Source organism: Sus scrofa, chromosome 1 (assembly GCF_054392235.1).
Source record: "Sus scrofa isolate SSC_HxYL_T2T_F1_AM1 chromosome 1, Sscrofa_HxYL_maternal_Yorkshire_Landrace_v2.0, whole genome shotgun sequence".
Taxonomy (NCBI): Eukaryota; Metazoa; Chordata; class Mammalia; order Artiodactyla; family Suidae; genus Sus; species Sus scrofa.
The window spans coordinates 286,772,239-286,796,267 of NC_139383.1; the positions used below are offsets into that span (position 1 = coordinate 286,772,239).

Below are 24,029 nucleotides of genomic sequence, written 5' to 3' on the forward strand. Positions count from 1 at the left end.
GCCTGTTCACCGCTCTCTGAGCTCAGTTTCCCTGAGGCTGGGCGGCAGTATCAAAGTGCCATCTCACGGGGACACGAGGGCATTTGGCTCCACGGACAGCACGGCCAGCGGTGCTGACCCTTGACGGGCTGGTGCCTTCGGGATGAATCCATGGGGCCCCTTCCCCACCAGATCCAGGGCCCAGCCAGCCCCTGACTGTGGTAGCTCTGAAACCTTCCAGAACCATCTCAGGCTTTTTGGCTGCTGGTCCAGCCGCTCTGGCGCACCAGCTCATCCCCCAAACCAGGATGACCCAGAGGCGCCTCAGCAGTCTGGGTGCCGGCCAGGCGGGCTCACGTCCCTTCCCCTTCCCGGCCTCAGGCTGCCCCATCTGACAAATGGGCTCCAGGCGGAGGGGAGCACGGCCAGTGCCGTGCCTGTGTGTGAACCACCTACAAGCACAGCCGTAGGAGAAGAGGGCCACACCCCTCCGGGGGCAGGAGAACCCGGGGGCAAGGTGTTTCTCCACGACTGGAAACCTCCATGCAAGTGGCAAGAATGTTCTGTGCCCTTGTGTGGAGGTTTCTAGAGGCTTACAACTGGACTGGGCAGGGGTGCAGAAGAGGCAGAAAAAAGCCTGTCAGTTAGGAGAAGGGCTTTGCAGCGGAACCCTGCTCTCCGGCTGGGCCTTTTGATGCTGTGTGACCCAGGGCAGGCGTCTTCCTCTCTCTGAGCCTGTTTCCGCATCTGGTCCCTGCCTTGGGGGGTCACCACGGCAGGAAAGGAGAACGTGGGAACACGGCCAGGCCAGCAGCCGTGAGGGATGGGACCCTGGGCTTGGGGTGCGTGGCAGGGTCTCCCGTCGCATGGGCAGGGCAGGGGCGGTACTCACTGATCTTGCAGGGAGGGGTCACCTCCAGACACTCCTTGTGCGCCCCGACGCCACACTTGGTGCACAGGTAACCCTGGTAGAAGGTGCCCCTGCACCAGGCGAGGGGATGGCAGGTGAGGTGACCACCAGATCCACCTTGCCTCCTGCCCCGTCGGGCATCCACCCCTCAAGCCCTGAGCCCCCCCCCACCCCAGGACCCCCCAGCAATGTGCAGCCTGGGGCTGGATCTCCCCTCGGACAGGCCCCGGCCACCCACGGGGACCATCACCTCCCCCCCACCCCCGGCTGGACCCCAAGCACCCGAGGCCCGGCTGAGTCCCACATGGATGAGCTAGTGCCCCAGGTCCCTGCGGCTCAGCACCGCATGGGGCTGGGGCGGGGGGCCAGCGGTGATGGGGACGCAGGATGGAGGCAGCACCAGGCTCCCGGGGGGCCCGGGCGGGGGGCTCACCGGAGGAACATCCTGCAGGCCGTGCAGCTGGTGGTCTTTTCAAACGTGTGCATCTGGAAGCTGTGGTGGTTGGCGGTGGCTTTGTCAGGCCTGATGTTTGACCTGAGGGAAGGGACGGCAGGCGCCAGGTTGCCCGAGCCCCCGCCGGGCCGGGAGTCAGGGGCTGGGACTCAGAGCCTGGAGCTGCCTGGACACGTCGGCAGACCCGGGGTGGGGCGCTGACTCCCGGCTGAGGGAGGGTCCAGGTGGGGCTTGAAAATGAACTTGCAGAGGCATTCGAGAACCTTCTAGGGTGATGGCAACGGGCTGGACGGGGTTTGGGTGTGGACAGGTGCAGGAGTCTGTCAGGACTCAGCCGGCTGCGCTGAGGATGTCACTGCGGGTGAGCCTGAGGTGCAAAAATCGCACCGAGCTCTGGGTCCTGGTTCACCATGGGCAGTGCAGGCATTGCAGGGACGGATGGGCGCTGACGCCTGCAATTCCCTGAAACAGGCCCACAGCCGACGGCCAAGGTCTGGGAGGACGGCGGGTGACAAACCGCAGCCCGCGGTGGCCGGCGCGAGCCCAGCGCTCCCAGTAACACGCCTTCGACGTGGACAGACACTTGGACATCTTCATAGCAGGGTGTTGGGAAGACAGTTACAACCCCTGGGAAACAAGCCTTGGGGCCCCCGGCTGGCTGCCCCTCCACGCCGAGGCGGGACCCCATCGGATCTTCCGTTTGTCTCCATTTCACCGGGAGGAAAAGGCCTGAGAGGGGAGCACTCGGGCCCGAGGCCCCCGGGCCCCGGCCACTCTGGCCTCAAGGCCTGGGGGTCTGGGGACCCCAGCGAGCGCCCTTCCTTGTTGAACACGGTGGGCTCCTCCCAGATGGCGCGCAAGAGCGGCTCTGTGGCTTCCCCTCAGAGGGACGATCGGCCAGCCTGTCGTGCCCCAAGGCCCCGAGTCACCTTGAGTCCATCTGGCACCACGGCCATTCCTGCCCCTCACAGCCCTGCCGCTCAGGTGTGGGAGGCGCGGGGCAGGGAGCTGGCCGAGCTGCCCCGGTCAGGCTGCCCCGGAGGGACGGCCCTCTGGCCACCGCCGATGACACGGTGAGGGTGCCACTCGGGTGGGCTGGCATCCCGCGGGTGATGGAGACAGGCGGCCTCTGGTCAAATCTATGGGGGGGTGACCCCACCCCCGGGCCCTGGCACCCTGGCACTCACATGGCCATCGCGAACTGCTCCATCCACTTCCTCTTCATGTCTTCGGTCTTGCAGAAAAACTGGAAGCCCTGCTTCCCTTGGAGGTGAATCAGGTAGAAGCCATAGGACCACTGCGGGAGGAGACGGGGACGCGCTCGCCACGGCACAGAGGCCTGAGCACGCACCCTCGTGCCGGGCCTGGGTGTGCACACGTGCGTGCGTGTGTACGAAGTGCATGTGCACGCCCTCCAACACGATGCCCCGGGCCCCCTCTCCCTCCCCCTCCAAGGAGCACCTGCAACTGAGGCCTCTGCCGGTTCCGAGACCCGCCCCGCGTTCAGAGCTGGCTCAGGGCCCCTCTGGGACGCGGCCCACCCCTCCCACTTCCTAAATGTGATGCCCCGCATCTCCGTGGGCTGACGCAGAACAAAAGCAGAGGTGGCCACGGCCTGGGGCACCGCGGCAAGGCCGGCCCAGCACCCCACTCCCCGCCCAGAGCTTCCAAGGGTCCCAGGAAGAAGAGTCTGGGACGTCTGAGTCCGACTCTGTGTTGTCAACGATGGAAGGAGAAAGGAAGAGAGGGAGGGAGGGAAAGCAGAGGGCACAGAGAACAGACAGCATCCCGCCGGCGCCGAACCCACCCAGGCCTTAACCTCCAGGGGCTGGCGGGGCAGGTGGGAGGGGGCTTCGCCTCAGACCCTCCCAAGTGAGCAAATCCGAATCAGGAATATGTCTCGCGGCACGGTTCAGATCCCCAGGGGAGGACGGAGGAGGAGGAAGGAGCCCGGGAGCCCAGCCCAGCCCAGGCCCCGCTCCACCCAGGAGGGAAGCGCCGGCATCGGGCCGCGGCGAGAAAGGCATTGAGGACGAGGGTGCCAGGGCTTACCATTTTCCCGTGAGACTGGGAGGCATGAGGAGAGGAGAGGAGGGGAGACAGGTCATCAAGGGGCCCGCCCAGCCCCGTGGTGGGCACCACGGCCCAGGACACTGCCCACCGCCAAGTGCACCCAGAGGGCAGGGTGCCAAGGTTGGGGGGGGCACAGAGCTTCAGCCCCCGGCCTCGGAAGGTGACTACCTCTGGGGCCCAGTGGCTTGTTTCCAACATCAGGTCAAGGGGGGTCACCCCCACTTGCTCCTCCAGGTGGCCCCTGCACTCTACCTGCAAGCCCGGGAGTCCAGGGTCTGGGATTTTTAGCACATTGGCTCTGACCCCCATACCTAGATCAGGGCTGCACACAGCAGATGCTCAAGTACTTGGCACAGAGGCCTCCGCAGAAGCAGGAGTGAACCAGGGGATGGGGCATCCATGGCCCCACCCCCGGCGGTCATGGCCACAGCCCACTGGCTGGACATGAGTCTGACAAGCTACAGCAGGGCCCACCCAAAGCTCTCGTCCACAGTAGGAGGGCTGGGGACGGGCAGGAAGGTCTGCCTGCTGCAGAGGGGCCACGAGGGCTAGAGCTGGGGGACCAACCTCTAAGGCCTGGTTCTCACCAGAGGCCCCGGGCGGGGCCCTTGTGCTCAGTGTCCTCACTGGGGAGCTGTGATCCAGATCACGCCCCCCCAGCCCCACCAGAACGACTCGGACAAAAGGCCAGGGAGGTGCTGGGCCCCGCGCAGAGCAGGAGGTGGGGGTGGGGGGCTGGCCCACCGCACCACCCTTCTCGGCTCCGCGCCTGTCCCTTGCCTGGCGGCCCAGCCCGCGAGGCCCCTCCGCCGCCACCGGGGGGCGCACCTTCTTGACGTCCTTGTGGTTCATGGGGTCGTCGGTCATCTTGTGGAAGAGCAGCTCGATGACCTCCTTCAGCTCGTAGCTGTAGCCTCGCCGTTTGCAGACGATGACCACCTTGTCGAACAGGAACAAGTACCTGGCCCCCCGAGGCCCGCGCCCGTCAGCCCGCGCCGCCCCCACCCCGCCCCGGGCCCCGCCCCTCTGCCCGGGCCGCCCCCCCGGGGCCCCGCCCCTCAGTCTGCCCCCCGGCCCCGCCCCTCTGCCCGGCCGCCTCCCACCCCTCCGCCAGGCCTCAGCCGCTCCTCCAGGAAGCCCTCCCGGGCCCCCTGCCCCCACCGCCCAAGGGGCTTTTGGGCTCCTCCGCCCCCTGTCCCCCAGCTGTGAGGCCGTCCTCACTGTAGGGGCCTCTAAGGGTCACGGCCCGTTTACACGGCCGTCTTCCACGGGATGGATCTCACGGGGGCAGGGCTCCTATCTGCTGTGACCCGGCGCGAGAGGACTGAACCAGCTGGGGCAGAGCTGGGGCCGTGCCACCTCAGCCCTGCTGCAAGCCCAGCCCTCCTGCCCATCCGCTGGCAGAGGGCTCCCAGGGCCGCTCCCAGGCCTGGCCTCTGGCTGCCCTCAGCCCAGCCCTGCGCCGGCTGTGCGGGCTGCCCAGCCCCTTGAGCACAGCAGCCCATCCTCTGGCAGAGGAAGGAAGCAACTAAATGGAGCAGCACAAAGCCGAGTGCGCAGGAAAGGCTGTCTCCAGACTTGCAGGGCGCGGGGCGCCCTGGGCCGGGGCCCGACTCGCCCAGCCCAGCGCCGCTCACCTATCCTGCTTGGTGTGGTTGACTATGGACCGGACCTTCAGTTCCCCGTCGATCTTGGGTCTCCCGAATTCCTCCAGCTTCACTTGCTGGGAAAGAAAGGGCAGGACCGTCAGCCCAGTGCCAGCTCGCCCCCACCTGCAGCGCCTCCACAGAAAGAGGTGGGCCAGCGCCCGGGCAGCAGGGTGTGTCCACGTTTCCTGCAGGAACCTAGGGTGAGCGCGACGCGAGACAAGCCCAGTGGTTCCCGGCTGGTGCCGGGGACAGCGAAGGGCACAGAGACGGGAGGACCAGGCCTGGAGGCCCCGCCCAGGACTCCCTCCAGCTCTGCGGGGACAAAGAGCCATAGATGGTGTGGGCACGTTAAGAGGCCACTGTTGTGTGGCGCCCAGAGCGGGGACCTGTGAGGCAAAGCCAGACGCCCAAGCCCAAGAAACCGAATTAAGAAGAGAACAGACTGTGCTGTTCAGATGGAGAGCCGGCGGGGCCTGGGGTCCTGCCAGGATTCATCTGCCACAGGAGGGGCCTTCAGGAGAACCCCTCTGCTGTGCAGAGACTGCTTTTCCGTTCTCCGCCTGGCTTCCATCTCTGTTCTGCTTTGATTCAGACAGACGTCTCCAGACGTGTCCCCGTGGCGTCCACGCAGACAGAGCAGGAAGAAGGGGACGCTGCCAGGCGCCTCCCCACCTGGCGCAAGGCTGGGGCTCTCAGCACCTTCTTTCGGACGCTTCTGCATTTTCCAGAAGCAGCCAGAACAAGACTGCGAGGGTTGCGCTGGTGCGGCATAGGGTGGGACCAGCACCCTGCCGAGCACCTCTGCGCGCCTCCACGTCTCATTTCTGGAGGTGGGAAAACCAGCAGCTCCGCCTGCTGGGACGGGGTCGGGAGGACACACAGGGCTGGCGGAGCAGGGCCCCGGCCCACAGGGACAGGTCACACGTCTTCACTTGCCGTGTCATCGTTGTTACTTACTGAGCGAGTATTACTTCTACGTAAACAGTTTATTCAAAAAGGTCTTTGTAGGAGTTCCCGTCGTGGCGCAGTGGTTAACGAATCCGACTAGGAACTATGAGGTTGCGGGTTCGATCCCTGGCCTCGCTCAGTGGGTTAAGGATCCGGCATTGCCGTGAGCTGTGGTGTAGGTTGCAGATGCGGCTCGGATCCCGCGTGGCTGTGGCTCTGGCGCAGGCCGGCGACTACGGCTCCGATTCGACCCCTAGCCTGGGAACCTCCATATGCCGAGAGAGCGGCCCAAGAAATAGCAAAAAGACAAAAAAGAAAAAAAAAGTCTTTGTATTAGAAAAGTAGTGCCCGTCCATCCATCGCAGAGCGTTTAGAAAATAATCAGAGACTCCACGAGAGGAAAACCAACAGCTCCAGACCCGCCAGGCTCGAGCGCCACCGGTAACAGCTCAGGGAACAGCTCCCCACCTCCTCTGAAGGGAGCGAAAGACGAGGTGGGGCCAGAATGCTCTTTGGCCACTTCTTTCTTTCTTTCCTGGACGACAGACACACCGCGAATGTTGTCGCACTGTGTGTGTGCCTGTCGCGGCCGCCCTGTTCTGCCTTGGCAGGTGTCCTGACCCTGGTGGGGGAAGACGGGCCCAATGGGCGCCAGACGTCAGCCTGGGCACCGGGGGCTTCCTCTGCAAAAGCGTCTGTGCTGATGTGACCTTGACAGGGACTTCCCCAGACCCCGCAAGGTCAGGAGGCAGAGAGCGAAAAGGTGTGAAAACCGGCGGCTCTCAGCCAGGGGTGACTCTGTAGCCGGGGGAATAGGGCGACGTCCGGAGGTGTATCTGGTTGTCATCACTGGGCGCCCCGAGGGGTCGGGGGGCCACCAGCATAGTGGACAGAGATGAAGGGTGCTGTCTACAAGGCACAGGACAGACCCCGCGACAAAGGACAGACCCCCCAATGTCAACAACACCAAGGTGGAGAAACCCATTCACATTCAGCAGGTCTGGAAGAAGCTGGTACTGGTTGGCACAGGCCGTGGGTGGGGAGGAAGTGCCCGAGTCCTGGGTTGGCCCATCTCCTCGCCCCCCAGGACACAGTGGCTCCCTCAGCGCCCCAAGGCTGAACCTCTGACGGACCAGGCTGGGATGAGGTCCCATGAGGGGTCAGCCCTGTCTGAGGCGGGGAGACACAGGGCAGCTCCTGGGCAGGGTGACGTCCAAGAGACAGGACATGAGGGTGGGCCAGGGGTCCCCGATCAGACAGAGCCTCACTCGCCCCGCGAGCCACACCCTCCTCTTGGACCTAAGAGTCCTGGTCCAGGCCAGGGAGGGAGGACGGGGGCAGTCAGTACCGCTGCCCCCCCTCGGGCTGTGCCTGCCCTCAGCAAGCAGCCACCTCCGTGCCCAGGGCACCTGGGCCGGTTGAGGAGCACAGCCCGGGAGTCCAAGGTCAGATGCAGCCCCAAAAGCGGCTCCACCCTCTTGGGGGCAGCACGTGGCACGGCTGCACCTGCTTCCACGGCCCGGATGGAGAGCGTGTGTGTCACCCTCCCGCTGACCCCATGCGGACACTGTCAAGGCGATTTTACCCCCCCCCACACACAGGGCGCGGTTGTCTTCGCTCCGAGCGCCAGCCGCACTCACCAGGTTTTCGATAGAACTCTGAAATTCGCTGATCTTCTTCAGGGTCTCTTTGTCCCGTTTCACTTCGTTTATGTACATGGCCAAGTCCTGTGCGCGGCGGGAAGTGGGTCAGCAGGTCCCTGCGGGGCGGGGCGTGCGGGGCTCAGCCCCCAGCCCCCGCCATGCCACCCAGGGGCTGGGCCTTTCCAAAGCCCCTCCGCTGTCCCCAGAGGTGGCTGGCCCTCAACACAACCCAGGGGGAGCAGCGGTGCCCCACCTGACCAATGAGGCTGGAAAGGCGACACCCACCCAAATCCCATCAAGGGGCCAAGAAATCCCGCGTCCTAGAACAGCGTCTTTCTAACCCGTCTCTCGACCCCCTTCTAGGTCAGAGTAGAAGAAGGACAGCCAGGTAGACCTGGACAAGCCCACGTCTGAGCCCTTGGGAAGTGGGCAGCCCCAGGGAGCCTCGGCAGGACCCGGGCCACCCCGCCCTCCCCCCCCCACCCCCCGCCCCGCTCCCGCCATCCACACGCGCAGCCTCCTGCCGGCCACCAGGGGGCACTGTCCGCTGCGTCTGGAGGGCCAAGTGGGGTCAGGCGTCCAGGGTCTGGAGTGGCCTTTGATCCAGTGCCTCCTGCCCGTCTCCACTGGCAGGAACGGCACGGGATGGGCCTGTCCAGGTGTCCAACCCCTGGGGCTTCCATGGTCCTGGCCATCACACAGGACTTGGAGCCAAGCGTGTCCAGGAGCACACGGCCGCTCAGAGACACTCTTCCCACAGACGGCCGAGCAACGGGGCACGGACGCCAGGGCAGGGCGATCCCCCCGAGAAGGTCACTTTGCAAAGATGGAGGATGCCCAGGCCGTAGCCAGGGGACAGGACAGGCTCAGCCTGAGCCAAAACACAGGCGGGAGGGCATGGAGCCCACTCAGGGGCCTGAGAGCGGCCGAGCGCACACAAAGGTGGGCACCCGTGGTAAACCCGGCCGCAAAGCCGGACGAGCACCTGCAGCGGCCTGCACGCCAGGCTGAGGAGCCGTGCCCAACCCAGGGGCAGTGGGGAGCCATGGCAGGCTTCTGAGCGAGGGAAGGACGTGAGCTGGGCTCTCCTTCTGGGGTCTGGGCTGCACAGCGGGCTTCCACGGACAGAGGGAGGAGGGGAGAGGCAGCGTGGCTGGGCGGGGTGGGTGTTCCAGAAGCAGACGCCACAGGACAGGCAGTGGGCAGCCCAGAACTGAGTTGGGTGCGTGGGTTCCAGGCACAGCCCCAGTGGACGGTCAGGAGAGCAGGAGGAAGGAGGCCCAGGGGAGTCGCGGTGGGCCGGGGTGGGGGAGGGAAGAGAACCCCAACTTCACCCGCCCCTCTGCCCTTGGGTGGGTCTTACCCACCGCCCTGCCCCTCTCTGCCTCCTGCCGTCCCAGGAAAACCTATAGCTACAGTCACAGAGGCTGTCAGTGAGCCCAGGTCAAAGAAGACAGCCATAGCACAGTAAGCCTGGCGCTGGCCAGGCCTTGCCTGGCCTTGGCTGACCCACCTGCATGGCCTCCAGCGCTTCTTTCAGCTGCTCTCTCTCTGGCCGGTCGGTGGAATGGCTCAGAAGTTCCTGGAGGGGTGAGAGGGGAGTGGGTCCCCATTGGGGGTCCTGGCCTCTGCCCACACCCCCACCCAGCACCGGCTGTGCATACAGAGTCAGTCCCTGGGGACAAAGCCCCCGCCTGCCCAGCTCTGGTCCCACTGCCCAACTCAGACAGACGGCGAGCCTCCCCCAGGGGACACACAGCTTCAAGGTGAAGGGCGCCCAACACGTGTGGATGGTGGGAGGGATGGTAAGAGCACAAAGCCAGGGGCTGAGCCAACGGGTGACCTGTTCCATCACTAAAAAGGCTCGCAGGGCGTCTTGCAGAAGCCACTGTCTCCCGGTAGGTCTGTCTGCCCAGAGGGACTTCCTATCTCCATGGCTGCCAGGAAGCTCAGGGACTGGGCCCAGAAGTCAGCCACAGGTGCTCTTACTCCTGGCCTTGGGGACACTTCTCTGTCTCTCAGTTTTCCTGCTCTCTTACTGACTGGAATCATAATTTTCCGTGTATATTAATTGTGACAAGTAGTCAGGATACAAAAACGCACCACGCAGTTCCTGGCAAATACTCGCAACTGTTAGGCCCTACGCGTGGACCGTCTTCCTCCGCCTGCTTGTTGGGATCTCAGCCTGGCCTGTCTGTGGGCTCCACCCCACGCCCCGGAGGCTGCCGGGCCCTCACCCACTCCGGCCGGTCTCACCTTCAGGAGCAGGTGGTATTTGAGCACCCGCTGCATGGGGACCACCAGCAGGTCCTGCAGCTTGAACTTCCCATCCTGGACCTTCAGCGTGCACTCCTGGGCATCGGGGAGTGGGGGGGCAGCAGGTGGATTGAGAGCATCCCTGCCAGGGCCGCCGGACCCCGGTGCTCCCATCCCCCGGGGTTGCTGGACCCCAATGCTCCCTGAACTGGAGCTGGTCCCGGGTCCTGCCACAGCCGTACCCAGGGGACCTGGGCCTTGCCCTGGCCTGGGTCGGGGACCTCCCCCTGCCCACTCTCAACCCCAACAAAATGCAAAGGGAAAAATTCATCTGCCAAAAATGTCACATCCCTGCGGCGTTCCCACCTTCCCATGAAGCTGCCGAGAGGTCAGGGAGCTGCCACCTTGGAAATGGCCGGGGACGGGCCCGTTACCTCGACTTTCTGCCTGAAGTCCTCCCTGCTGGCGAGAAGCTGGTTCAGCGTGTTCTGGGCATGTTCCATGTGGCTGCAGTACTCCCCGTAGATCAGGAGCCTGGATGGCGTGTACACACACACACACACACACACACACACACACACGCTGGGTGTGAGCCGTTTGTTTTCACAGCAGACTGTGAGCACAGCAAACGGGTCCCTCCCCGCGACAGCTCCACCACGTCAGCACATTTAATGATTTTCTTCTTTCCTCGCGGCGGCTTTCCCTCCCTTCCTCGAATTCCACCCGCCCTGGGCCCAAGGAAGCCCCTTCTGGGGCTCTGTGTCAAGTCAGGACTGGGTTTGGGGATGCCCTTCCCAGCGCCCCGGTCCCGCCCCTGAAAAGGGCTAACGCCGGAGAGAAGCTCCTGCCCCCCAGGCTGGGGGACCCTAGAATGTTCTCATTCCAGCCCCTCGGCAGTGAGCACCAAGGCCCATCCTGCTCTGTGCGCGCCCTGGGGTGGCGGCCCCTGACGTTTTGAGGTGTGGGGGGCCCCGTGGGTCAGCCCTTGTTGCTGCCACCGGGCACTGATGCCCTCTGTCTCTCGGGGCAGGTGACATCAGCTCCATCTCCCGGGAGACGGGCACGTCCACGCGCGCCTGGCGTGTCGGCAGGAGCTGCAGATCCGGGGAAGATGCAGGGGGAGCAGGAGCTCGCTAATCCGCCCTGGCAGCCCCCGCTGGCCCCACGACGACCCTCCGGACCAGAGGCCCCGGCGCCAGCGGCCCCACACCCGCAAGGCCTTGGTCACCAGCCTGAAACCTCCTCTTTGAAAACCTCATCACCCGACCGCAGAACAGGCCCCGGAGGAAGACCACGCGGGTGGCCGTTGGCTGTGACAAGGGTGACAGCAACGGCCCCACCTCGGGAGCCACGGTGGCCAGGCGCGTCACACACAGTGTCACGCCCTTCAGCCCCTTTACAGCGGCGGGGAAACCGAGGCCTCGGTGAACGTGCTGAGCCGCCAGCTGATAAGGGGTGAGGGCCTGGCCTGGCCACTGATACAGCTTCACCAGGAGGCTGGGACCCGTGCACGGCGTCCCCAAGGATGCACAGTCAGATGCAGGTCACACTGAGCAGCAGCAAAGGTCTGGAGGCCTCCCCCGGCCCGGCTCTGGGAAGCTTGGGACAGTCTGGGGGCAGGTCAGGCTGCCCTCAGGGCTGGGTCTCCGCCTTCGTGGATACTGCTTCACCTGGGGCACCTGGCCAGACGCTCAGGGCAGGACCAGAAGGGAGCGCCCTGGTCTGGGTGTCCCCTGGCTTTCCCTGCATGGCCCGAGGACCTGCGGCGACCATGGCTGGGCCCGACCCCAGGCACCTCAGCTCTGCCACATGGGCCCCTGGGGCAGGTCTCCCCTTCCCGGGGCCTTGGGTGATGGGGACGGACAGGCCAGGGCCTGGCCAAGCACCTGGCTCCACCTGGCACAGCACAACACCCTGACCACTCACTGTGCACGAGAGCCTGAGCCCTGGTTTCCACTTAAATGTGTCTGCCACTAAACTGAGAATTTTTAAATAAAAGTTGATCACAAGCCGTCATCTCTGGAAGGCCCAGAGGTTTCAGGGCAAGTTGTTTTAGGGAGAGGACCTAGCGAAGGCCCGGCCATGCCACGTCCAGGGAACTCTCTGGTCACCACCTGGCAGAACCTGCCCACGCTCCAGGTCACAATGCGCCCCCACGCCCTCTGGTGTTCTGGGGCCCTTCTACGCGCCCGCAGCCCAGCAGCTCCAGAGTGGCTGCGGCAGCCTTAGGCGCCCCCTTTACTCTGCATTCCCCCGGCTCAGCAGAGCCCAAGGGTCTGGCAGAGGTGTGGGGACAGAGGTGTGGGGACAGAGGGTCCCAGTTGTGCCTTCCTAACTGCACACCCTTGAATCAGCCCCAGCACGACTATGCTCACAATTGTCTCCGGCCAGCAAACTTCTACTCATCCATCAAAACCCTGCCCTATCACTTCCCACCCTGTGTCCCTTCCCTGCTCCAGCCCCGTCCCCCGTGCGGCTGGGTCAGACAAAAAAGCACAGAGACAGGCAGGGAGCAGGGGGTGGAGGCCTGTCTAGGCAGGTGGGGTCCCCAAAGAACCGAGTCACCCGCCCACGTCCCCACCAGCTCTGAGCTCAGGGACGCATCTTGCTCCGGCCTGCGGGAGGCCTTACACACGGGCGGGCTCTGAGGAGCCAGCACCACAAGCCACCTGCTGGCCTTTTCCCTCCTTTTTTTCTTTTTTAGCTTTGCAGCAATGCTGGATCCTTAACCTACAGGGCAAGGTCAGGGACGGAACCCCCATCCTCATGGATACCAGTCGGGTTCTTAACCCACTGAGCCACAACGGGAACTCTCAATCTTTTCATCTGTAAATAGGTAGAGAGAAGTGCAGCCTTGCCAGCACGGCCACAGGCCACGGGCGCGTCCCACCTGCTCGCCTTCTCACTCAGGCACCACCTCTAGGCTCTGAGAGGCGACGGGACTCCTGAGGTCACCAGTAAGTTGAGTCACTGGGCCGGACACCAGAGCAAAGCCACAATCCCCGTGGCTCCTCGACGAGGCTTGGCTAGTCCCTTCTGAGTCTGACAATGACACTCCGGGGCTGAGACCTCTCCCAACCCCTCTGCCAGCTGGCACCGTGGGCAATGTCCACGGAGGGCAGAGACCCAGCCCTGAGGGCAGCTTGACCTGCTCCTAGACAGTCTCTGGGATGTGCACGGGACTCGGCTGACTGGCCAGGGATGCCCTGTCCTGGGCTGCAGGGTGGGCCCCAAAGGCATGTCTCTCAGGAGCCCCAGGAGGTGACCGATGTGGCAGATAAAATTACAGTTAAGAATCAAGATGAGGTGCTGCTGGACCAGGCTGGGCCCCAAGTCCAAGGACAGAGTCCTTGGGAGAGAGAAAAAGACACAGAGACTCAGATGAGAAGCCACGTGACGTTGGAGCAGAGACTGGAGCGACGTGGCCACGAGCCAGGGACGCCGGGTGCCACCAGCAGCTGGAAGAGGCAGGAAGGACCCTCCCCTGGAACCTGCAGACAGAGCAGGGCCCAGGGAAACGGATTCTGGTTGCGGGAAACCTAGAATTAAATTTCTGCGGCTTTAGTGGCCAGTGGTTACCAGCATCCCAGGACAAGCATGTGGACCCCTTGACCTTCGCATAGCACCTCCAAGCGCCCGCCCCAGGCCGGGCGTTGCGGGCTGTGGAGTCCACGCGGTTTGACTTTTCCTCGAAAATCCAGAGCAACTGATCGGAAGTTCTGAGTCCGGTGGAGGACGTCGGTGGGGGAAGCGAGAGTTGACAGGCCTTCGTTTTAACCACAAGCGTCTACCGCTGCTGAGAAAAATCAGCCAAACTTTGGAAGGAAGGCAGAGCACACACGGGGGACCTCGGGGTTCAAGGTCTCGCTGCCGCGCCTGCCAACGCCAGCGGGAAGGGCTCCCCGGGCCCGGCCTGACGCCCCCTTGCGCGAGGTTCTTCTGTGCATGCGATTGGTGACGCTGGCGAAGCCACCAGAGGTTCCAGCACTCCGGCCGCAGGCCGCATGGACCAGTCTGCATCTAACTGGCCGCCTCATTCCTAACTCTGTCCCCGCTGCCGTGCCGTGTCCTGCCCCATCCTCGGAGCGAGCTCTGCCATCCTTCGGGCTCCCTCGTTGATGAGCTGGTGCACATCCGACACCAGCTCGGTGGGTGGCGTTGCGGAACTGCCTGAACCCTGAACTCCGACCCCGCAAAGGGCACGCGAAGGCTTCTCGTGGAAGTACCTCGGACCACCCATGTTCTCACAGTGTCTTCTGGCTCAGCCCTCGGGACCCCAAACTCTCAGGGTGCTGGAGCGGGTCCGGGACGTAGGCGGCAGGCCAAGGTATTCGTTCACCCAGGACACGGGAACAAGCCGGGACCACGCGTGGCCAAGGCCGCCCCACCCCCCACCCCCCGCCTCAGCTTCGTCCTCTGGGAAAGGAGGTCTGGACAGAACGGCCAGAGCGAAAGGCCTCTCCAGCTGAGGGGCCCAGGGCAGCCACATGATCCACTGCAGGTCTTGAGAGGCTTGACTCCATATTCAAGCTGTCTCTGTGCAGGACCACCCATGCTCAGGCTTTGAGATGAAAGGCCCCCAGAGAACCTGGAGCCTGTGGACGGAAATCAGAGCCAGAGTGCAGCGTCGTCCATCTAACGTTAGAGCAGGCAGAAGCCACAGAGGTTAACAGGAGCATCTGCCTTGTCTGAGAACCAAGGCTGCATTAATAGAAGTATAACCTCCAAAAAGAGGGAGGTGATTGTCTTCTGCCATTTGGCACTGGTCATACCACCCCTGGTGCCTAATTCTTTATCTGTGATGAGCTGCCGGGATCTTGCCATGAGATTCCTCGATGGCTTCTCCTGTCCTCACTTAAAAAAAATTCTGAATCCCTGTCTCGGCCCACCAGCTCTTGCAGGACCCTGCAACGTACCCAGGAGAGGCTCCTCCTCGCCCCCCTCACTCCTGCTCCTCTGGCCTCTGCCAGTGCCTCACACAGGCGGAGCTCCTGGCTCCTGTTGCTCCTGTGTCTTCAGGGCTGATCCCCCTCACCTGGGTCCTCGGGTCCCCCATCCTCTGTTACGAGCCCCCACCCCCATGCTCTCGGGCACCGGCACAGCCCAGGATGAGTCCTTTGTCTGTAGCTAGCTTCCCAGGGAGAGGAGAGCCTGCTCTGTCCCCACAGTGTCCTTGGCCCAGAGCTCGGGAGCCACATACAGCAGGCACTCCATAAATGCTTGTGGCACTGGTAAGCCAGAGAACCCCAGGGGCTGACTTTGACATAGGAAGGGACGTGCCAGGAAAGGTGGACACTGCGATGGACACAGGGATTTGGCAAGCGAGCTCCGATGAAACGCAGCCAGCCCACCCCCAAAGGGACCCTGACAAAAGGGCCTGGAGCCCCAGTGCCACGCCGGGCAGGTGACCGTCTGCTGAGCAGCCAGTGTCAGGACGCATTCTGTTCACTGCTGTCCTTGAAAGTAGAAACGTCCGCTTTTCCCCAAGGAAAGGAGCCCGGGGGGCCGGGTCAGCCCAAGACTGTGTCTGGAGGGTGGTGGTGGGTCTTGGTCATGGGCAAACCGGACCGAGAGGACAGGCCAGGCAGTCGACACCTTGCACAGGGACGTAGGGGTTCCCAGGGGTGGGCAGGTCAGCGTCTGTGCCTCGGCCATGCACCCTGGAGCTGGGCTAATGGGCCCCCGAGCCCGTCCAGCTTCATCCGCGGCCGCCCCCTGCCAGCCAAGGGGCAGCCCTCATGAGGCGCTGAGACGTGTCCGCTGGGCCCGTCACCTGGGCAAGGGTCAGGTCTGACAGTCAGCCCACGGCCGTCAGCTGGGCACCAAGGCTCACCTGGCTCACTGGCTCGCAGAGGGAGCGGGAGGCTGTGCTGGGGGCAGAGGGTGGGTGAGGGAGCCTGCCTGGCCCCCAGCCCCCATCCGTAAACCCTCCCCTGGGCTGGTCAGCATGTCCACACCTGCTGGTGCCTGGACGGTTCTCATCCACTCTCCTCTGCCACCTGCACATGGGAACTGCTGGCTCCCAAAGGCTCCCAGGAGCCCCCCAGCCCACGGCCCCTTAGAAGGCAGGCTCAAGGATCCTGGCCATTCAGGGGGACAGCAGCTGGCCTGGAGCTACAGGGCACCCAGGAGAGGCCCCCGCAGGTGACCGCACCTGAGAATCCAGCTCCGTGACGGCTGCCTGGGCAGAGAGGGTTGTGCGCTGAACTGAGACGGACCTGGTGGGTGACAGGGGTCCCCACCAGCCCCTGTGGGGCCTTCTACAGCTGCCAGGACCCCTCATCAGACCCCAGGAATCAGTATTTCTTGTCTTTTTAGGGCTACACCTGAGGCATATGGAAGTTCCCAGGCTAGGGGTCGAATCAGAGCTATAGCCGCTGGACTACACCACAGCCAAGCGGGATCCGAGCGGTATCAGAGATCTATACCACAGCTCACAGCAACACTGGATCCTTTAGCCCACTGAGCAAGGCCGGGCATCGAACCCGAGCCCTCATGGATACTAGATGGGTTTGTTACCGCTGAGCCACAACAGGAATCAGTATTTTTAACAAGCTCCCAGGTGGCGGGGGAGCCACGAAGACGGAACCCGCAGGTACCTCTGCAAAGATTCTACCAGGAACAGAAAGCAAGGTACGGTCTCCTGATGGCTCCCTGGAGATTTCAGCGGCTAAAAACATCATCTCCCTGCCCCACCGCCACCCCCCGGCAGTGGCGGGCGGCATCTCGCGAGCCCTTCGGGTCATCTGGCTTCGTCCTCGTCAGCATCCCATTTTAGACGCCGCTGCCGAGGCCACAGGGAGAGGAGCAGGGCCCGAGATCGCCGCCGGGATGGCACAGTTGTCCTCTCCCACCCAGTCAGACGCTTCCAGAATCCCATTCTCTCCAGGCTCCACAGGACCTTCTAGAGAACAGGAGGCCGCTCGCACCCCCTCCATCACCTGGGGTGACCAACGGCCGGGCTTAAAGCAAAGAACCAAATCGATTCACAGAGGACACGTAACGGCAATACGATTTTTTTCTCCGGAGGTCCCTGCATTGGTTCCTAATGGGCTGTCACTCTCCTCTGTGGACAATATTGATTCTGGACAAGGGGCTCCCAACACACGCCGTGACAACGGGTGACCTTCTAGCGGGATGGCGGCTGAAGCCCTCTCTGCATTAGACTCCGCCTGACACCCGCGCGACCGGAGGTGGGACAGACTCGGACTCTGCCCAGAGCACCACACAACCTTGGGCTCCACGGACACCTGCCCAAAGCTACAGAGACTCAGGCGAGACCAGGGCACCACTGGAAGACCCAGGCTCCCCACGCTTCTTGGCCCCAAACCACCATCTCCCCAGGTCTAGGGCTGAAGCCAGGTTATGTCAAGACAGACACGCCTCTGGGCCTCCAGCTGCTGCGTGCACCCCCGCCAGCCACCCAGGTCCCACCCCCGCGCCCAGCCGTTGCAGCCTTCGCTGGGCACGGACCAGCGTGTCGGCAGCAGAGGCCTGGCCTCCATCCACCGTCAGGGCACCGAGCGGCACAGGTGCCATCCTTGACCCCGACCGACAGGCGCAGAGGTCGGTGTGACAGCTGAGTGAGGAGGCAGGGGCGTGGCCTCAGCCCTGGGGACCGGAGCCTGGCTCTCAGCCTTGTCCTCCTGCAGCCCCCGATGCCCCCACGCAGCCTGCACGACGGGGGTGGGTTGTTTCAGCAGAAGTAGCTGCCATGCACCACTGCCCCACCCTGCCCTGAGCTGGGGGAAGGCTCTCCCGGTGCCCAACTCCCCTGCAGCCTGGGACGCATCAGGGGCACCAGGATGACACAAGTGTCCTTGGCCCACCAGGACCCCCCAGGTATAGGGGCGGAGGGGGCTCCTGGAGCCCCGTGAGGCTGGCGCACCCAGGCTGTGATGGGAGGGTGGGCAGTCTGCTCAGCTGGAAGTGAGGACGGGGGTCAGAGGGGCCTCGGGCACCCCTTGGAGGTGAACGGGCTACCCTTGCCCCCAGCTCCGCCCGTCCCTGGGAAGCAGAGCGGCCCCTGCCACTCACCTTTCCTTGAAGTCCAGGAAGACCTTGGCCAGAGTGCCACCCCCCGCCATCATGGACACGTCGATGGCCCTCAGGAAGCCGTGATGCACCTTAATCAGGTCCTGGGAGGAAACGCGAGCGGCACGTGAGCAGGCACAGCGGGCGGGGCCCACGTGCTCTGTATCAGGTCTGTCATTTGGATTAAGGACGTTCTCACAAGCAATCGGGCGGGCGCGCTGGGCAGGAGGGGCCCTCCCACGTAAACACCAGGTGCAGGAGTTGCCTGGTGGCCTAGCGGTTAAGGATCCGGCATTGTTACTGCTATGGCACAGGCACAGGTCTAATCCCTGGCCTGGGAACTTCTGCAGCCAAAAAAAAAAAAAAAAAAGAAAAGCACCAGAAAACACAAACAGCCAGGTGCAATTTACTAGAAGGAGCCATGGTGATGGGCACACACGGGGCCCTGGGCTCACGGAAGCCCCTGGATGTCGGCGGACAGCCGTCCACAACCCGCATCAGCCTGTCTAGACGCGTGGCGGCCAAGCCCAGGCAGGCACTGGTGCAAGAACGGGACAGTGATGGCACCGGGCAGGTGTCCCCAGCCAGCATCCTTGCGACCCGCCCGCATGCGAGGAGGCCGAAGAGCTCACAGCCCGGTCAAGGCTCACAGGCTGTGAGGGATGAGGTCTCTCTTCCGGGGACGGGGACCCGGGACCTGGGGAAGCGTGTCCACACTTCAGAGCAGAGGGGCAACCGGCAGGCAGCCCCCAGGCTCCCCAGTCCCCCTGACCAGGTTCCTGTCCCATCTGTGGCCATTTGTGCCACCGCTCAGGACAGGATGAACTCTGGGTCGGGCACAGAGAGCGGGGTCTGCGCCAGGCTCGCCCAGGAGGCAATCAGGAGACCTAATGAGGGCAGGGTCCCGTGGGAGCTGCCGCACCAGCTGTGGGTGGCTTCCAGCCTCCAGGGGAAGCTGCACCCACACGCAGCTTTCAGTCCCTGCTCTGCTGACCACATCAAGGGGAGCCTTCCCGCAGGGCCCGCTGCCTGTCCGGGTTCAGAGGCTGCAGGGCAGCGCGCGGCTCTCTGCTCCAAGAGGTGGAGAGGCTGCGTTCGGCTCCACCCTCGAGCTCCTTCTCCAGGGCGTGCCAGTCCGAGACACACCCACCCGCACAGGCCATGGCAGGAAAGGCCCGGAAACAGGTGTCCTGGAGGGAAGGGCAGCTGCTCACCTCCTCCCATCTGTCAGCCACGAAAACACCCTTTAGCCAGGACCAGCGGTGCAACTGGCAGGGACCAGCGCTCCAGGATGCCCAGGGACACAGCCCTCCAGGATGCCCAGGGACCAGCCCTCCAGGATGCCCAGGGACACAGCCCTCCAGGACCCCCAGGACCTGCCCTCCAGGACCCTTGGGGACAGTCACGTGGGAGCGACTTGCGAGCAGGTTAGGACCACGGCCGCACGCTGTGAGCCAGGGTCGGGAGCCTCACCTCCAGGTTGATGAAGACGGCCGCCATGTCCGCCGGGCTCAGCACCAGCCTCAGGGGGGCCATGTAGTTCTGGAAGACAGACGCCGTCACTGCCCCTCGGCCCGGAAGACCCCGGTCACCCTTGAGGTTGGGGGCGGGGGGCGTCCGACACCTCAGAGCAGATGGGTGACTGGCAGGGGGCACCCCTGGGCTGCCCAGTGCCCCTTCAAGGGTCCAGAGATGGGGCTCCCTGCGGGCCGGCTACTCAGCCTGGCACACAGTTGGTGCTCCATGTTTACTGGAGAATGCGTGCTTTCTGGGGGGATCTGGGCACCGTTCCGGGCGGGATCAGGCCTAGGAATCAATGCAAGTGCCCACGCCAGGCGCCAAGTTCCACGGAGGGTCCCTCGCGGGTGGCGCTGGACTTCAACCCTCCAGTGACCCCGGTGGGCTCGCCGTGTGGGACATTCGAGGAAACTATGGTTCCCCGGAGCGGAAGGGGCAGTGCCCGCCCTCGAAGGCCGCGTTCCAGGGGTGGAGACTGGCCCCAGCCGCCAGGAAGGAGCTGCCCCGGGAGTGGGCAGAACAAGGAGGAAGAGCCGAGGGGGCGGCTGGGATGTGTGCCTGCAGAACGGCTGGCGGCCAGCGGGGCAGAAGGGCAGATGCACAAGGATAGTTACAGGGGGAGCAGGGGAAGGTCGGGGCCTGGGCCAGACCTGGGCCAAGGGGCATGGCAGGACTCCTGGCTGGAGGCTCCAGAGTGCGCCAACCGGGCACCCACTTAGAATCCCCCTCGTGGCCCCACCTGGCCCCACACTGCAAGCAGAGACTAGCCAGGAAGGGTCTGTCTCCACAGCAGGGTTGGTGCTTTCGCCCCAGTGAGCCCTGGGGGTTGGTAACGAGGCGACAGGGAGACGGTACTGAGCCACCACCCACAGGAGGCCACAGCGGGGTGGGGAGAAGGCCCATCCGTGGTCCTCCAGGAGCCGGGCAGCCCGGTGGGGAGAAGGACTGAGCTCACGGTCTGTCACAGGGGCGCCAAAGTCTCACGTCATTGTCGTCGGCCCACCTGGGTCCCAGGGGCAGGACGCTCGCAGCCCCCACAGGGTGGCACTGCTATCATCCCAGCTTACAGCGAGGCGGGGGCTGAGTGCGGGGGGCACCCCAGGTGAGGAGGTACACATAAGGCGCTCAGCCCCATGCCTGGCCCGGGCAAGAGTGTATACAGAAGGAGTCTAACTGGCTCAGGGTGTAGACATCAAGAGCCTAGCTCAGCGCATTCAGGAGCAGAAGCCATAAAGATGCCCGGTTTAGGCTGGAAGGAGAGGAGCCGGGGTGGGGGTTGGGAGGCCGACGGGGACCGGGCCGCAGTGGGGACAGAGGGCAGAGCGGAGGGGAGGCCGCCTCCTTTGCCCCACACCCACCTTCTCGATGTCCTCCAGGGTCCGGTAATACTTGGCCTCCGTCTCCTGAATCTCCAGCAGGCAGCAGCCCCTCTTGTCATCCTCCGTCATGGCCATCTTCTAGAGGGGACACGCCTGTCAGCCAGGACCCCGCTGTGCCTGCCGCAGCGGCCTGCCCTCCCGCCCAGGCTTGGCCATAGGGGCGGCCGAGGAGGAAGGGGGCCAGGGGTGGGGCAGAGGGGGCGCAGGCCCTCCCCTCCTTCCTGCAGATGGGGAAACTGAGGCACGTGGCGAGCGGGAGGAGACGTGGCACCACCCTGAGAACTGGTGGCAGCGCAGAGGCTGACACAGAGAGCTCCTGAATCTGTCTCCACTGGACCGGTCCGAGGCCCTCAGAGGCCACCCCTCCAGCATCTACAGCAGGCGTGGCATGCTGAAGGCGCCTACTGTGCACACAGGGAGAGGTTCTGACCAGCTCCCTGAGGACCCAGGTCCACCAATGGAACCACTGTCCCAGCCTCAGACAGTTAGTGGCCCAGAGGAAGACACCAGTTCCCTGCAGGGCTGTGCTTTCCAAATGTCCACTGGCCTCCAACCACGTCCTGAGACATCCCATAGGCAGGGGACACGCCCCAGGAGAGCGCCTGCCCCACCTCTGTAGGGTGGGACTGATTTGCGGCCAGGGGGCCCTGGGAAGAGGCAGTGGGTGGGGTGGCTGTTGGCCAACACAGAGTCCCAGACACTCGTCGTAAGCTCCTGCAGGCTGAGCGAGCCTCATCCGCCCCCGGGCAGGCAGGGCTCCAGGAAACAGTGCAGGGACCTGCAACGGGCCACTTGCGCTCATATCTGCCCGGGCGCCATCCTCCTCCTCCAAGAAATGCCCCAGCGCCCCGCTGGCTTTGCAGGGGCCTCAGGTCTCCAGGTCCACCTGCCAGGTGGGTGTGTCCCCCAGGGTCCCCAGGCCCCTGCCGAAGCCCTGTGCTGCCTAAGAAGGTGGGGTTGAAGGTGAGCCCCTGAAACTGTAAGGACGTGGGACCCGATAGCGTTTCCCGGGGACAGGGTCCCAAGTTGTTTCAAAGAGGTCTGAGCCCTCCCTGAAGATGGCAGCACTTAGCCCGGCGTCCCTCTAACTGCCACTTACCTGCATGTATCTAATCTGAAAGCGTGGGGAGGAAACAGGAGAAAGAACCAATTAGCTGCGCTTCCTATTCAAGCCGCGCTTGGGGGAGTCCTGGACACTCAGCCACATGGAGCCTGTGGCCCCGGAGAGCACCTCACAGCCTTGGCGTCTCAGCCTGGCTGGGGTGGGGGAGAGCCCGGGGAACGCGCACGTGGCAGCGTCCCCACGGCCGGGCCCTGAGAGTGGCACCTGCCAGCCTCTAGCTTTGTCTTCCTTTGGAACCGTCACCACGCCTGATACCTTCCGCTTAGGCTGTTCAGACAGCTGCAGGCATGGCAGGGGAGGGAGTGAAGACGAGGACCTGGCAGGGGGCAGGGGGCCCGTCCTGCCTGGATGGACGGGACAGCTCGTGAGCCCAGCGCTGAGCATGGAGACACTAAGCCGCCCTGGGTAGGTGGGATGCCAGCTTGTCCCCACGACATGGGCGGGCACCTCCCCCGGCCCTGCAGGGCCTCCACATGCGCCTTCAGGACCAGGGACAGCAGCGGGCTCTGGGAAGCCCCGGCTCGAGGGCCCCTGCAGCCCAGGCACAGAGGGAGGCCTCTCCGGCGCGTGAACAACCTGGGGCAGGGGGTCCCCAGATCACCACCCGGGCCACTGCACCCACAGGCCCTTGCTTGACCCGTGGGGCATCCAGCTTCCAAAGGGCTTGGACAGTGAGGTGGCCCCTCTCAGACCTCCAGGGAGGCTAAGCAGGGCCTCCCAGCAGCCGGCTCCCCTGGAAGGTTCAGGAATAAAGCTGCCACAGCAAGGCTGCCTGGTAGAGGGCAGACCAGGGCGCACAGACCCCGCAGCTGACTCTCCAGAGTGAGATTCCTGGTAATTGTGGGGAATGAGACCCCTTTCAGACCCTCAAGGGGCAAAAACGAGAAACCCGTTCCCAAGAGCAGGGTTTGGGGTGGGAGCCAGCTGCCCGCATCTCGGCGTCTCTCCCGGCAGAGCGGGAGCGGCCTCGTGGGGAGCTGCCTCCCAGATTTTGTTTCTTCGCCACCAGCGGGTGACCCTCCCGGAAGGAGGACACCGAACCTGCTTTCGGAGAAACCCCCCCATTTCTCCAGGGACCACAAATGGTACCAGAAGCCTCCACAGCTGACAAGTGGCATCGGGACCGCCCCCGGGTGTTTGGGGGTGCGAAGGGGCTGTGGGCCACCACCCCCCAAGTCCCTGTCTGACATCCTGGCCCAGAAGGACCCCTCCCTTGGCCCAGCAGCTGTGGGAGCTGCAGCGAGCAGGCGGCCGAGAGATAGATGATGAGAAACGCCCGTCAGAAATAAACACCCTGGCCCGTGAGAGACACACGGCTGGCGGCTCGGGTTCACTGCTCCCTGCACGAAGGGGCAGGGGGATGCGGGCTGCCGGGACCAGGACCCACACGTCCAGGGAAGGGCCACATCCTGGAGTCCTCGGAACAGTTCGCAGGACAGAAAGGCACCTGGCCCGAGGGAAGGAAGCCCGTGGGGGCCGGGAGGGACCCAGGCAGCGCGCCCTGGGCGGCCCGACGGCGGGGCGGGCCAGCTCCGAGGCCTCGCCGGGAGGGCCGGCGGGTGGCTTACCATGGGCTGCTGCACCTCCACCTTGATGATGTCCTCGTAGATGTCGTCCCCCTCGTCCTCGCACGGGACGCAGTCGTAGACGTCCTCCCCCAGGTCATGCTCGCTGCGCGGGACAGGCGGAGGGCAGGTTAGGAGGGCGGGAGGCTGTAGCCACGTCCACGAGGGGACCCGGCCCGAGGGGTCCTCCTCAAGCCCCTCGCCGCGGTCTCCCGTCCAAGCACAAGGGCACGCCACCTGCCGCCCGCGGTCCCTGTGCATTTAGTTCAGGCAGCCCGCCACCCTCCCAGACGGGCCTACCATGACAAAGCCCACCTGCTCCAGCCCTTAGTGAACGCAAGGACACACACTGGGGGCCCAGGGTGAGGCGTCGCCCTAACCGGAATCTTTGCCCAGCCCCACAGCCTGCGCTCCCCGCTCTGGACCAAAGGCCCCCTCCCCGGGGCCACGCCTATGACCTGCAGCCCCCCGGGCTCTCAGTTCAGCCCAGGGTCTCCC

At 64.4% G+C, this 24,029-nt stretch overlaps 1 protein-coding gene across 35 annotated transcripts in view; it reads right to left on the minus strand.

Moving 5' to 3' along the window:
- VAV2 (vav guanine nucleotide exchange factor 2) overlaps nucleotides 1-24,029 on the minus strand; it is a 174,252-nt gene that overhangs the window by 20,991 nt on the left and 129,232 nt on the right. For 10 of the 35 annotated variants that reach the window (XM_085000984.1, XM_085000900.1, XM_085000898.1 and 7 more), the window contains 13 exons: nucleotides 23,520-23,637; nucleotides 20,823-20,921; nucleotides 19,420-19,488; nucleotides 17,950-18,050; nucleotides 10,347-10,446; nucleotides 9,913-10,008; nucleotides 9,170-9,238; nucleotides 7,654-7,740; nucleotides 5,054-5,139; nucleotides 4,230-4,377; nucleotides 2,531-2,640; nucleotides 1,323-1,424; nucleotides 872-960 (listed from right to left, as the gene is read on the minus strand). In XM_085000984.1, coding sequence (XP_084857110.1) covers nucleotides 872-960; nucleotides 1,323-1,424; nucleotides 2,531-2,640; nucleotides 4,230-4,377; nucleotides 5,054-5,139; nucleotides 7,654-7,740; nucleotides 9,170-9,238; nucleotides 9,913-10,008; nucleotides 10,347-10,446; nucleotides 17,950-18,050; nucleotides 19,420-19,488; nucleotides 20,823-20,921; nucleotides 23,520-23,637 — 1,274 coding nt within the window. The remainder of the gene's footprint in view (nucleotides 1-871; nucleotides 961-1,322; nucleotides 1,425-2,530; nucleotides 2,641-4,229; nucleotides 4,378-5,053; nucleotides 5,140-7,653; nucleotides 7,741-9,169; nucleotides 9,239-9,912; nucleotides 10,009-10,346; nucleotides 10,447-17,949; nucleotides 18,051-19,419; nucleotides 19,489-20,822; nucleotides 20,922-23,519; nucleotides 23,638-24,029) is intronic. The other 25 variants (XM_021071375.2, XM_021071364.2, XM_005654617.4 and 22 more) reach the window with 4 other exon arrangements.